The sequence below is a fragment of the Artemia franciscana genome, chromosome 3 (assembly GCF_032884065.1).
Source record: "Artemia franciscana chromosome 3, ASM3288406v1, whole genome shotgun sequence".
Taxonomy (NCBI): Eukaryota; Metazoa; Arthropoda; class Branchiopoda; order Anostraca; family Artemiidae; genus Artemia; species Artemia franciscana.
The window spans coordinates 49,538,342-49,553,195 of NC_088865.1; the positions used below are offsets into that span (position 1 = coordinate 49,538,342).

Sequence of the window (14,854 nt, forward strand, 5' to 3'; positions counted from 1 at the left end):
CTTAAGATGAATCTGAGGGTTCATTATTGAGGAAAGGGGATCAAGGAATGCTAGAAAGTTATTTTTAGATAGCGATTTAAATTTTTAGGAGGTTTTGGGCCGTTCCCAAAGAAAATTTCCCTTTCTTCATCTACCTATCTGGAAGTACGTTTGATTTAAAATCTAAGTATTTTCACAACTTTAATTTAGATAAGTTATTTGTCTATGACAAGCCCCGAAGGACCGAATTTGCATTTCGGAGTCATAAAGTCAAAAAAGATAAAAAATAAAATCATAAAAGTATCAGAACAACTAAAAAAACTGGCTAAACAGTGTCAAAAACATCAAAATCAGAAAGGCAAAGCCAATCATTAGCCAAAAAACATTCAAGTGGCAAAACGTCGAAGTTAAAAAGGTAATAACTAAAACAAAACTAAAAAGAGTGAGATAAAATTAACGTTAAAAAGGTTTGACGAAAATAGTGACAAAGACCACACTGCCTTTCCATAACAAACAAATACAAAGTAGAAACAATAGGGAAAATCTTTTCAAGAGAGTGGAAATCAATTCGGTGAATATTTCGCTCCTATGTCCAAGGGCCGTCTTCAGCACAGTACGAGAACGAGAGAGAAAATATGTATATATAAATAAACTTACATGAAATTGTGAGAATCAAAACTATTAATGTTATTTAAAAACTCTTTTAAAAAACAGCCCTAGCATCCTTACTTCAACGAAGTTCAACCTGGACTGACAAAAAGAATGAAGTGAGAATATAAATTCATTCAAACTAAAGAGAACAAAGTGATTAAATGCAATTTCTCAGAGCCAACCTTGCATTTTTTGCAGCCTGTCTCAAAGGCCTTTTCGTAGCTGGTTCAATACTATTATAAATTGGTTTAGTAAAATATTTTGTTAGATCATTTTTAATTAAATTTGAGTATAAAGAATTTAGTGAGTATTCCCCTAAGTCCCTGTTTAAAGAAATATTATTATATATTTTGACTAATTTCGATTGATTCTCTAACCACCTGTTTTATCCCCAAATCATTACTGATAAGTGAAGATTTTTCAAAAAGTATCGTGTGGGACGGATTATTAAATATATGTCAGCCTAAAGCAGACCCCAGTTACTCGCCAAAGAGGGGTCTATCAAATACCCTTTGATTGTGGAAATTACTATGTCGGCAGGACCCATCAGAATCTAGAAAAGCGGTTACAACAGCATAAAAAAGACATAGGCAAGGCATTAATTTCAAATAGTTCCAACAACTCCTTTGATTCTGCTTTAGGCAAGTTCAAACTTTTTTAGCTCTACTTACAAAGTCCTACATAAGAATGTCTGTTTCGCCGTCTTCCAACAGCTTGTTGGAACGCACCAACAGCAACGCACCAACAAAGGGCAATATTGTTTAGACTACCTTGATTCATCGTCGAACTATGTTTGTACCTTCAAAATATATTTCTTCTAAACATTTTCTAAATATCCTGTTTTGAACTGGATAGCTGAGGTATAAAATTCATATTTTAATCTTTTTTGAAGAATTGATACTTTACCACAAAACTTCTGATATATTATTTAAACCATTTACTATTCTTAACCATGTCACTCTTCTGTTTTGCACTTTATTTCTACATCTCCTTACATTTTTGCTGAAATTTAAATACTATTTTTCTATTTCAACCATGCGTATTTTGTTCCAATCGACTATCTAGAAATATTTATTTGCTGTCTTTGAGTCTGTGATATTTAGGGATGCAAAAGGATTTAAAATCGAGGTTAGTGTGTTCAAATTAATTTTGTAATTCCAGCAGCATATCTCATAATTTTTGATTAAACATTAAATCGATTAAAACCATGGAATGTCCATATTATAAGACCAGCAAAAATACATGTAAAATGCATTGTTATTTACGAAGAACACGCGAACGCGTAGACTCAAAAGTATAAAAGAATTTAAAAAAGCTGAAATTGTTGCTACGATAGAAAAGAAAAAATCACAGAACCCATCTAACGTTAGGTGACATTGTTTGAGCACAAGTTGCCTTATAGTTGTCTTTTCGGGTACTTTAAAGTGCACAGGGTCCGTTGGTAATCCAGAATAGCCTGTTAAGATTTCCACAAGATTTGTGTGGATTGAAATCGATTTGAAACAATTCTTGAAAATTAAGAATGCTCATATCTATCACCAACAGAAATTCGAGGTTTAATCCTTTGATACTGCAGATTAATTATATCATTTACCTAATTTTTTTGTGAAGCTTCTACTTTTTAATGAATTTGCCAGACACTAGATCTCTTCACTTTTTTAATATCTCTAATCACTCTTTTTAATCACTTTTTCATTTTTTGGGGAAATAATCACCTATTTATATTTTTTTTTAATCCCCATGTTGTGACAAAAAATTACTTTTTTTTAATCTTTTTTAAACCCCATGTTAAATCGTCGAATATCCAAATCTTTTAAAACTCCCGTTTGACATGGCGCCCTTGACGTAGCTTCTCTGTGGCGTAGAAGCCCCACTCTCTTTGATATTCTTCCTTTGGTTTTATTTAAGAATTAACGACGCTTCTTGACTACTAAGGTCCCTGCGTCGCCCCTGCAGTGCATTCCTGCAGCGTGATTCGATCTCTGGGTCCCGTATTACCAAGCTAAGGTCAAATCCACTGCGGCACCACAGGACGTTCTTCCTTTGATGTAAATACTACTAAATGCATTTAAATATTTATTAATGATTTATTTCTGTTCTTTCTTTCTAGGGAGCTGCATTAGTTATGGCAATGCTAGGAGTCATCATATACAGGATAACCATCGTTATCGTTTTTTTCAAGACCGAGGAGGGTTTTGTTAAGCAATACGCCAAATTACTTACTTCAATTACTGCCTCACTTATTAGCTTAGTTGTTATTCAATTATTGAATTGGGTACGTATAAACATTTACAAAAGAATTACTTAGATTGATGTCACTATGCTAATTACTTGGAAATGATTTATTAACAAATCATCATAACGTATCAAAAAATTTCCCCAATAGAGAGTATATAAATCTTAAGGATAAACTCCTGAAGATACCAATAACGCTACTCATAGGCAGCGCAATAGCACTGCTTAAGTGAAGAACGATGTTGGCACAATGTGTCTTTCTTTTCGGTTTGTATATTTGTCTTACACCAGGGCACTTCGTACAGAAGGAGTTGTTGTAGAAACTTAAAAAAGAGCTCTTTCGATTGGAAATTGAACGACTAGTTTTCTTTATAATTGTCGAAAATTTTTGATGGGTAAACAGCTTCTCCCAACGCCCAACATTTCCTCCAACACATCCAATCAAAACTTTGAGATATCAATTTTGTTCAGCCTAGTTGAAGGGTCTGCAAAGGGTCTGGGTCTTTAAGGATGACAAAAAACCCAATGCCCTTAAGGCAAGGTTAGTAAGTTATGCCCTTGGGGCATATTATGCGTATTATGCGTAAATGGGTTTTCGAAAAAGGTTTAACTTAGGAATGATAAGGGAGATGATCAATTGACCAAAAAGGCAATATTTGCGCTACTACTGCTACAACCACCGCTGCTTCTACTGCTACTACAGCTACTACTACCATTACTATCACTAAAACTACTACTTGTATAGCGGGTACTACTAAGTGAGGAAACGTTGATAAGGAACGTTGAACTAAATCAAAGCACATTATGCGCACACAGAATGCTGGTACGGGCGTGTCAGCAATATTTTTAGAACGGATTATCGTATCAAGAGGAAGCTTCAGGGGTAATATGAGTATCAGTTGACCAAAAGACAAAATGTACCCACTACTACTGCTATTAATGCTGCTGCTATTACTGTTACTGCTCCTAATAATAATTCACTGTTACTGCTACTACTGTTCCTACTGCTACCACTACTACTATGATATTAGTGCAATTAAGGCTAGGCGTATGAAGTTGAAAATTTGACTGAATATTGAGGGGGAGTTTGAACTAAATCAGAACTAACTTTTTGCATGAGGATTGTCAAAAGGGCGTACCTCAAGAATGGATTTGGGTATTAAGTTGGAACTTTCAGAGAATACTTAAAGGAGAAGATCAATTGGCGAAAAGTAATATATGCATGTCACTACTAACACTACTACCACTGCTACTTTTACTAGTACTATTACTGCTACTAAACTACTCCAACTACTACTTCAATGGCAACGACTTGTAAGGCTTAGACTTATCAAGATGAAAAGGCGTCAAAATGGGTCAAAAACGCAAATCAACAACATTTTTGGATGATGACAATATTAACATGACTAGGGCTCACAACCTCTACGGCTTCTCAAGGCCGGAACATTGTTTGTGATTTACTGAAATACTACAAATGAATGCATGCTCATATTTATTCTTTAAATCTCAACAATTTTTAATTTGTTAAAGTTATGAAAATGAAAACATTTCAATTTTTTCAGTAAAGTGAAAATTATTTCGTTGCCTTGAGAAGGCATAGGGGTCATGAGCCCTAATTATGATAATTTCTGCTTGTTTTGAATTTGACTGGTTTATCTATTGTAATTTTTGTTCGTTCCGGGTTTCATTTATTTATTGATGCTCATTGGTGGTAATTTTAAACTTGCTAGATTATTTGATCCTATTTTTGCTTATTTTTGGTTCAATAGACTTCTTTAATTTTTCTTAAAAAGCTTATTTTGTGTAAAAAGTCTTTTAATTAATATTAAAAAAGAACCCAAAGCTGCGAAACTTCCATTGTAGAACATGGCCTTGAAGTAAGGTAAGGAAGTAAGACTTTTGTGCTCATGTACGGTATTTGATTGAAACTCTTCCCTTAATAAAAGCAAAAACTAGTTCAGTAACTAGAAGAATGTTACTTTTTAGCTTAGTAAAGAAAAAAAGAAGAGAATCAAGCTTATCCAAAAATTTTAATGTAGTCCATTTTCAACTATTACCTATTCATTCGATTCATGAGCACTTTTTTTTTGTATATAAGCTACTTTAAGGTACTATAAGCTACTTTAAAATGACGTAGAAAAATGAGACGTATAGTTGCAGACAATAAATATTGACTATCAGGATTCTTCATCGATTCTTCGATTCTTTGTTCCAGAGGCATAATGAAACATCATGTGCGAAATACGTCCTTGACGTGTTTTAGTTAGAGTAAACGTCTGTCCGTTCAAAATGGATCTTACAATAATCCCTAAATAATCATGAGTTGAAAGAAGTATAGTATATCTACAGCTTTAAAGTTTGGGCCTGCAATTAGAAGGTAAACAAAGGTAAAGAATACGGTACTGGAGTCCCCACCAGCGATGCTTATTTCCGTTTCTTGGCCCTTCAGCCAGGAATTGCAATGGGAGATTGGGGGCCAACCATCCTGTGTTTTTGTAGACTCGCTCCTGCTTGCCTTCCCCAGATAACTCCGGGTACCTATTTAGAGGTGGGTCGACCCTAGCTGAACTTACAGAGTCACGCCACTGATCGCCGTCCCAAACCAAATAATTTGGTACATTAGGATTTGAACCCTCGACCTCTCAGACAAGGGATCCTAAATTCTGGCCCACAAATATATTGTCCAAAACTTGGGGTTGATCCCGATTTCATCAGTGTGTAAAATGTCCTTAAGGCCGTGATTAAGTGAACTGATGGAACTCGAAAATCCCATGTTAAATTAAAAATTTATATTCAAAAAGTACTCAAGTATTCATTGGCGGATGATGCCACTTTTAATATCAGGCCATAGCTTCTTGAAGATGCTACAAAATGTTTGAAAGGATTTTGCTCTATTTCCTCTAATTGCTTAGAAATCTTAGAAAATGTCTAGGTCTTTTTCACAAGTGTACTCGATAAAGGATATTGTTTTTAGAACAAAATCGGTACTACCATGAGCAGGAGACAATAACCTGTAAGATGATTGGAACCATTTTTCGATTTATTTTCCTGTTTTCTAACAGTCCCCTAGAATATTTTCAGCTACCTGAAATTTTTACAAGTCGGTTGCCAGAAAGAATCTTTTCAGATCGCCGATAATACCCCCCAGAGACCAAAATGACAAGCTGGTATAATCAGCTGCTTGTTAATAGAGTGTGAAATTTTCATAAATTATTTCAATGCAATGAAGAAACCTAGAAATGAGAAATAGTCAGGAACCTTCAGTAAAGTTGTGCACACAAAGCCGAAATCATGGGGAAAATTAAATCAAAGCGAGGTATACATCTTAAAAGTGTTACCACACATAGACAGCGCCTTTGTAAAAAGTATTTGGAGCTTGGTAGATGTAAATATCCAAAATACCTAATAATGCGGGACGGTGAAGAACTAGACAAGTCAAGAGATTTAGGTCAAGCGACAAACCTTGAGGCGGAGCAGAACCCCGTTGCCCTATCGGGTAGTGACTGGTGGTAGAAACTTGGATTGCGACGAATTGAAGGATTGCCGGCTAGAGACTTAATTTTGGAAGCACAGGGCACAGGTGAGGAGGAAACAACCCGTAGAAATCATAGAACCTTAACAAAATTTACACCATCAGATTCAGCGTATCAGAGAATCCTACTGTAGTTTCAAGCTCCTATCTACAATTAAACAAAAAAAAAAGTTTTTTAAAGTGAAAGTAAGGAGTGACATTAAAACTTAAAACGATCAGAAATTACTCCGTGTATGAAAGGGGCTTTTTCTCCTCAACGCCCCGCTCTTTACGCTAAGGTTTTTACTGTTTTAAAATGTAGAGTTAAGAGAAAGAGTCAAACTTTAGCGTAAAGAGCGGGGCGTTGAGGAGAAAAAGCCCCTTTCATATACGGAGTAATTTCTGTTCGTTTTAAGTTTTAATGTCGCTCCTTACTTTCATTTAAAAAAACTCGTTTTTTTGTTTAATTTCTGGACGTCTTTGAATTAATGCATGGTTTGATCTTGGCTCTCTACACATAAATAATCAAAACGAAATTTGCATATTAATTTTTTGGGGCTAAATGGCTTTTTCACAGTTTTAGTCGGAAGATTTTGAGAAAAAAGGAGCGAGGGAGGAGACCTAGTTGCCCTCCTATTTTTTGATTACTTAAAAAGGCAACTATAACTTTTAACTTTTTACGAACGTTTTCATAAATAAAAAATATACGTAACTTACGAATTAAATTACGTAGCGAACTTCAATATTCGTATGTTTTTATTGCGTATATGAGGGGGCTCACCCATCGTCGATACCTCGCTTTTGATATTAAAGCTTAAATTTTGTCCCAATTCCTTAAGGATGACCCCTGAATCACAAAGGCCGTAGAATAAATAGTTGAAATTACTAGAAATGCTTTAGCGTAAAGAGCGAGGTATTACGAGAAGGTAGAACCTCAGATGCGTAATAATTTCTGTTCGTTTTAAGTTTTAATGCTGCTTCTTACTTTCAGTAGAAAAAAAACTTTTCATGGTTATTTTTTCATTGTTTTTTTTAAAACAATGCTAGAAAATACTGCGCCCCCTCCATTGAAAGTCTCTTCCCCCATGAGAAGTTCGTCCAAGGAAAAATCCTCCCCGGTAACCCTCCCCCTCAAATATCCCCCCACCCCCAAACCAAAAAAATCCCCCTGAAAACGTCTGTACACTTCTTAGTAACCATTACTACATGTACACACAGGTCAAAGATTGTAACTTGCAGCCCCTCCCACGGGGACTGCGGGGGAATAAGTCGTCCCCAAAGACATAGTTATTGGGTTTTTCGACTGTGGTGAATAAAATGGCTATCTCAGAATTTTGATCCGGTGAATTTGGGGAAAATGACCGTGGGAGGGGGCCTAGGTGCCCTCCAATTTTTTGGTCACTTAAACAGGGTATTAGAAATTATCATTTCCGTTAGAATGAGCCCTTTCGCGGCATTATGGGACCACTGAGTCGATACGATCACCCCTGGGAAAAAAAAACAAATAAACACGCATCCGTGATTTGTCTTCTGGCAAAAAATGCAAAATTCCACGTTTTTATAGATTGGGGCTTGAAACTTCCACAACAAGGTTCTCTGATACGCTGAATCTGATGTGTGATTTTTGTTAAGATCGTATGACTTTTAGGGGGTGTTTCCCCCTATTTTCTAAAATGAGGCAAATTTTTTCAGGCTCGTAACTTTTGATGGGTAAGACTAATCTTGATGAAACTTATATATTTAAAATCAGCATTAAAATGCCATTCTTTTGATATAACTATTGGTATCAAAATTCCATTTTTTAGAGTTTTGGTTACTATTGAGCCTGGTCGCTCCTTACTACAGCTCGTTACCACGAACTGTTTAAAAATGTGGAATTTTGTGTTTTTTGTCAGAAGGCAGATCACGGATGCGTGTTTATTTGTTTGTTTTTTTTTTTGTTTTTTTTTTCAGGGGTAATCGTATCGACCCAGTGGTCCTAGAATATTGCGAGAGGGTTCATTCTAACGGGAATGAAAAGTTCTAGTGCCCTTTTTAATTGACCAAAAAATCGGAGGGCACCTAGGCCCCCGTCGCACGCTAATTATCTTCCCAAAGTCACCGGATCAAAATTCTGAGATAGCCATTTTATTCAGCGTAGTTGAAAATCCTTACAGCTATGCCTTTTGGGATGACCTACTCCCCCACAGTCCCCGTGGGAGGGGCTACAAGTTACTAGCACTGACCAGTGCTTACATATAGTAATGGTTATTGGGAAGTGTACAGATGTTTTCTGGGGCGTTTTCATTTGGTTGGGGGGCAAGGGTTGAGAAGAGGGGGATATGTCGGGGGAACTTTTCATGGATGAATTTGTCATGGGGGAAGAAAATTTCCATGAAGGGAGCGCAGGATTTTCTAGCATTATTTAAAAAAACAATGAAAAAATAAATATGACAAAGTTTTTCAACTGAAAGGAACAGAATATTCCTGTTATTATTTTCCTGTAAATATTAATTCCTATAAATATTCCAGGATAATTTCTGTTAAAAGGAACAGAAATTATTACGCATATGAGGGGCTCTCTTCCTCCTAATACCTCGCTCTTTACGCAAAAGTATTTTTAGAAATTTCAACTATTTATTCTACGGCTTTTGTTATTCAGGGGTCATTCTTAAGAAACTGGGACAAAATTAAAGCTTTAGCGTGAAGACTGAGGTACTGACGAGGGGATGAACCCCCTCATATATGTAATAAAAATATGAGAATACAGAAGTTTCTTTACGTAAGCTAATTTTTAAGTTGCGTATATCTTTAACTAATAAAATTTATTTTTACTAATAATTTTACTAATAAAAACATTCAGAAAAAAAATAAAAGTTCTAGTTGCCTTTTTAAGTAACCAAAAAATCGGAGGGCAACTAGACCTCCATCTGCACTTCTTCTTTTTCCTCAAGGTCATTCGATCAAAATTATGAGAAAACCATTTAGCCCAAAAAAAAATAAATACGCAAATTTCGTTTTAATTATTCATCTGCGGAGAGCATAAATCAAAACATGCATTGATTCAAAAACGTTCAGAAGTTAAATTAAATAAAAACAAGTGTTTTTTAACTTAAAGTAAGGACTGACATTAAAACATAAAACGAACAGAAATTACTTCAAAATGAAAGGGGCTGCTTCCTCATCAGCGCCCCGCTCTTCACGCTAAAGTCCGACTCTTTCTCTTAACTCTATTTTTACAACAGTAAAAAACTTTAGCGTGAAGAGCGGGGCGTTCACGAGGAAGCAGTCCCTTTCATATACGAAGTAATTTCTGTTCGTTTTAAGTTTTAATGTCACTCCTTACTTTCAGTTATTTTTTTTCAATTCAATTCGTAAGAAAACTTTGGTTTTCTGAGAATCCTCGAAGAAAGCTTTCAACTAAGTTTGGTGTTTAGTTTCGAATTAATCAACTGAGGTATTTTAATTAGCCTATTCCTAGGAAAAAACAATAAATTTTCAAATGCACTCTGTGCATGCCGTCCCAGTTTTATATACATGGGCATTTTGTATTTGAGAATGATAGTGCTCTTTTGCTCATTTTCTAATCTCCCTTGGTCGGTAACCAAGCTTTGCAAGACCCAGCCAAATATATTACTATCTCACCAAAGGAAGCTGTCTATCAAAACCTCTCACAAGACTTGATAATTGGTACTATTTGAAGTTTTGACATTCGACGGTCTCTAGAGAATTAAAAGACAGAAGACTAACCTAACTTCAATTTTGAAGCTCGATGTTTTCAAGTTCACTTAATCACAGCCTTTGAAAGTCATATACCATCTTCGAAAACTACTTACCAAGTTTTGATTTGAGGTACTCATTTAATCACTAATACACCATCCTAAGAAATTCATAAATAGTTATGAGTGAAAAGAGGTGCAATACGTTTACACTTATGAAGCGTGGGAGGAGGGAACCTGGGTCCCAGAACCCTACAAAGTTTTCGTACAATCAGCAGGATTTCAAAAAGGTACAACATATACTTTACTATTAAATCTACCTACGAAGCCTCTGTTTTAAGTGTATTCGTATAATGCGGGTATTTTGCCCCTGGAGCTGCGCTGTCATAGGAAGGATATTTTTGGCTTCTAATCAAAAATATTTTCATGAAAATTTTATCCAATATATTTTCTTGGATGCATGTGTATGAAGCAGGGAAGTAATTTTGTTAAAATCCTTGTGGGGGGACAAAGTATGAGCCGATTTTCCCAAATTAAGAGAAAATTATTAAGTGAAAAACGACCATTAAATGAAAATGATCAAGTGAAAAATTAGTACCATAAAGGCAAATGCATGCTAAAGAAAACTGACTTGTATCTGTGGATGCTTGAATTATGTAGGTCTATCTTAGTTTTCATAAGACTTATGAAGACACTGAATTTCAGCGGGGGTGGCAAACTGGAGTCAGGGGTAGTTGTTCCCCGAAACTATACAAATCAAGATACTGGTATAAAGATTGTTGAATTAGCGATTGTTTGTCCTCTGATTGATGTGTCCCCCTAAATAGGACACCAAAACTCAGGATAAAAGCCAAACGCACCCATCTCCAAGTTTCCATGTCTTCCTGTTGTTGGAAATGAGGAATGGGGGGAAAATATATGGAAGAACCCCTACGCATTACTAAGCCAACGCTACTATGTTCACTACAATCAGAATGATTGCTTTACAAGTACTGGTACCCGTTTATGAGGTTCAAACATGTAATAGACTGTCTTACGTAGTTTTCATCGTGTGTTCTGTTGTAAACTATGTTGTAACTCCGCATTGCCCTTGGTTTGAGTCTAACGCGTAACACTAGTTTGAAAATAGTTACCATCAGGTAAGTCAACATCACGTTCTGTAGCCTCCAATAACCCTCTTCTTGTCTTATGTATAATGATCTACTCCTCTCTATCTTTGACCCATCCTTCTCCTTCCAGATGTTTACTTAGCCCCACACAGGCTTCCTTTGGGGGGGGGGGGATATGTCTGAGTGACTTTTTTCCTTTTGATTCCTAGTTCCTTTAAATTGCCCTACTTGCTGTCATCTTTATTATGTTGTAGGTTGTGTTATTGTTTTTATTGCTATTTGTCGTTTTGTAGATTTTTCTTTATTCATAGGAAAAGGGTCTTTTGTCCTTTAAACAAATCAAATTAATGACAAGCCCGAATTTTATAAGCTTTTACGGGTATATAAAAACCACCCTTTACAAAACTTTACTTACTACTTACTACCAGCCATCCTTGCCACGAAAAAATTGTACAATATATTATATCTACTATATCTTTTACAGCTGAAAGCTTTTTTTCTTCTTTTTTTGCTAAGGGTCTCTTAAGGACATAAACTTCATTTTTATTTCAGATTGGGAAAATGCTTGCGAAGTATCTTACTGATCTAGAAGCTCATCGAACCCAAGCTGAGTATGACGAAAAATACACAATCAAAATTTGGTTTTTTGAATTTATTAACGACTATAGTCTCCTTATTTACATCGCTTTATTCAAGGTAAATGTGAATCAGACACTTAGCTTTTGCCTTCTTTTTTTTGCCCCCCCCCCTTTTTTTACATTTTATGTTGGAAATTCTAATATTTTTGTCATATTGTTGCATCATGTGCATGATGCACAAAGTTGCATGATGCACATGTTGCATCATGCACAAAGAAATATCTTGGGGAGCGCAATTTTTGAAACAGAAAGGAAACATGAATTATGAATAACAGAAATGATATATAAAAAAGAGAAATATGTTGCTCTACCCCCCCCCCTCTTCTGAGATATATGCCTGCTCATAATTAAAGTCAAGTGATCTTTTTAACTTGTTATCAAATTATGATTATGACTTTGGCATGGAATCAAAATTGTTCAATGTTACATATTAGGAGTTTGCATCAGAAGTAGACCGAAAGTAAAAATAAACTTGAAATTATAAACATTTTCAGTTTTTGTTTAACTTGATTTGGTTTAAATTCCTGGAAACATCTGAAGGAAAAAATGGTAAAACTTTTGCATTTGGTGCTTTTCCAGTGCTTTTATTTTATTCCTTTCGCTATTCTTTTTTTATGGCAATAAAATCCCCACATCCTTTTATTTCTTTAAAATTTTATTTGGGTTGTAAACTTGACAATAATTTAATTTTCCGAGGAGAATAAAATTGTACCGTCCCCAGAACATCATTTCTATCAAATATAACCTTAGAATTGCACTCTGGAGCAAGCCATAGCACATTTCAGATTGTTTTTCTTTTTTTAAGCGAACAGTCTACTGTTTAAATTCATAAAACTAACCGATTAATTTTAAGATCAATTTCGCACTGACAATAACAAACAATTACAAATAATTTGACTCCATAAAAAATTCATTGTTTATCACTTGCCAAAATATTTATACCTATTCCAAAAAGCTGCCCTATTGCCAAAAATTACACCAATTCAAAAAAAAATATGCAAGGCCTGGATGAATTTTTCAAGAACCATAAAAACAAAATCATAAGCTCAATACTATCATTGCTGTTTACTGCCATTTTGTAACACCAAGCTATGATTTGCCCGATGAAAGACCAAGTTGTCATTGACTGCAAATACTGAGAGAGCCAATCAACTAAAAAGTACCAAAAACTATATATTCTGCTTCCTACTTGCAGAGGAAATAGTGCCGCACTGTGACACGTACGTTCCTGAAAAGTCACGTAATCCGTACAAGATAAACAACTAATATGGCCATTTATATTAATGCTTGATTCAGCTGCGTTGATTAACTTGATTTCTTATGACATATATTAGGCGGTTATCAGAAAGAGGGACAGTGGATCAGTTTATAGGCAGGGAAAGGATGCCAGACTCCAAAAAGAGCCTAGTTCTTTACCCTAATTGTCTAACTCTTCTTGAGCCATCAGATAGAAAAGGGGAGGGGAGGGAGTGCATTAATTTCTGACCTGCCTTCATTTAGACTAAGCTTAAATAAGGGCTCTGCAGGGTGATACCTCTCTTCGTATACCTCTTTTCGTATTGCAGGAAAACCTTACTGACTTTTACTCTAAAGCTTCGTTTATAAATTGAAAGCTTCTAAAGCTTCATTTATAGATTGATATCTAATACCTCATAATTCCTGGGAATATACTTGATTTACGCCTTTATTATTGGTGCAGGTGGGTAATAGTGCCCCTCCCATTGATACAATCTTTTTCTATGTCGCAAAAAATATTATATTCACGTGCCTACCGGCACAGAGGTGAAACGAATTCATTTAACAAAGCTAATGATCATTGTAAATTTGAATAAACATATATTTTTGTTCAAAATTTAAATCACAATCCAGTGTTTTAAGTCTTAAGCATGTAAACTGAAAAGCGAAACGCTATCATTCAATTTATCATTTTGGATAAATAAAACTTAACAGCAAGAAATTATTGGTTTATGGGACCGGTAGGCCACATAATATCTTGGTTAGGCATGGGCATGATTTAAAAGTGAAACAAAAGTTTTTCAATTGAAAGTAAAGAGCTACATTAAAACTTGAAATGAACCCAAATTATTCTCTATTTGAGGAGGGTTGAACAAGAGCCCTGAGAAAGGCCTCTTTCTCAACCTTTGACTCTTTACGTTTATGTTTGACTTTTGGCCCAATTTTATTGCTTAACTCTTTACTGCTGAAGCATAAGTGTCGTTGGAAAGGAACAACAACATTTCAGAAAGTACTAAGAAACTTTACCTTAACGAGTTCACAAAATGGGGTATCCCGCCTCATATGCGGAATGATTTCTGGTCATTTTAAGCTTTGATGCTGCTTGTTACTTTCAGTTAACTTTTTTGTTTATTTAATCCTAAAACTAAAGCGAGTATTATTTCAAGTAAACATTACACTAAGTTGTATGAAATAGGAATGCAAAATTAAAAGGTCTTAATTTTGATTCTTCTGCTGATTTTATACTTACCCTGATGATAATGCTTCTATAAATATGATTTCTGTGAAACGCTAACCGCTACTTAATAAAATCAAATAAAAAAACTAGTTTTTTAAATGAAAGTAAGGAGCGACATTAAAACTTAAAACGAACAGAAATTACTCCGTATATGAAAGGGGCTTTTCCTTCTCAACGACCCGCTCTTTACGCTTAAAGTTTGACTCTTTCTCTTAACTCTACATTTTAAAACAGTAAAAAACTTTAGCGTAAAGAGCGGGGCGTTGAGAAGGAAAAGCCCCTTTCATATACGGAGTAATTTCTGTTCGTTTTAAGTTTTAATGTCGCTCCTTACTTTCATTTAAAAAATTTGTTTTTTTTTTATTTAATTTCTGAACGTTTTTGAATCAATGCATGTTTTGATTTTGGCTCTCCGCAGAGGAATAATTAAAACGAAATTTGTATATTTTTTTTTTTTTTTTTTTTTTTTTTTTTGGCTAAATGGCTTTCTCATAATTTTGATCGAATGGTTTAGAGAAAAAAAGAGTGGGGGAGGAAGCCTAGCTGCCCTCCGATTTTCG

At 35.1% G+C, this 14,854-nt stretch overlaps 1 protein-coding gene across 1 annotated transcript in view; it reads left to right on the plus strand.

Annotated features, from left to right (window-relative positions):
• Positions 1–14,854, plus strand: part of LOC136025365 (anoctamin-5-like) — a 92,400-nt gene that overhangs the window by 64,913 nt on the left and 12,633 nt on the right. The window contains exons 11-12 of the mRNA XM_065701320.1: positions 2,741–2,905; positions 11,736–11,879. Coding sequence (XP_065557392.1) covers positions 2,741–2,905; positions 11,736–11,879 — 309 coding nt within the window. The remainder of the gene's footprint in view (positions 1–2,740; positions 2,906–11,735; positions 11,880–14,854) is intronic.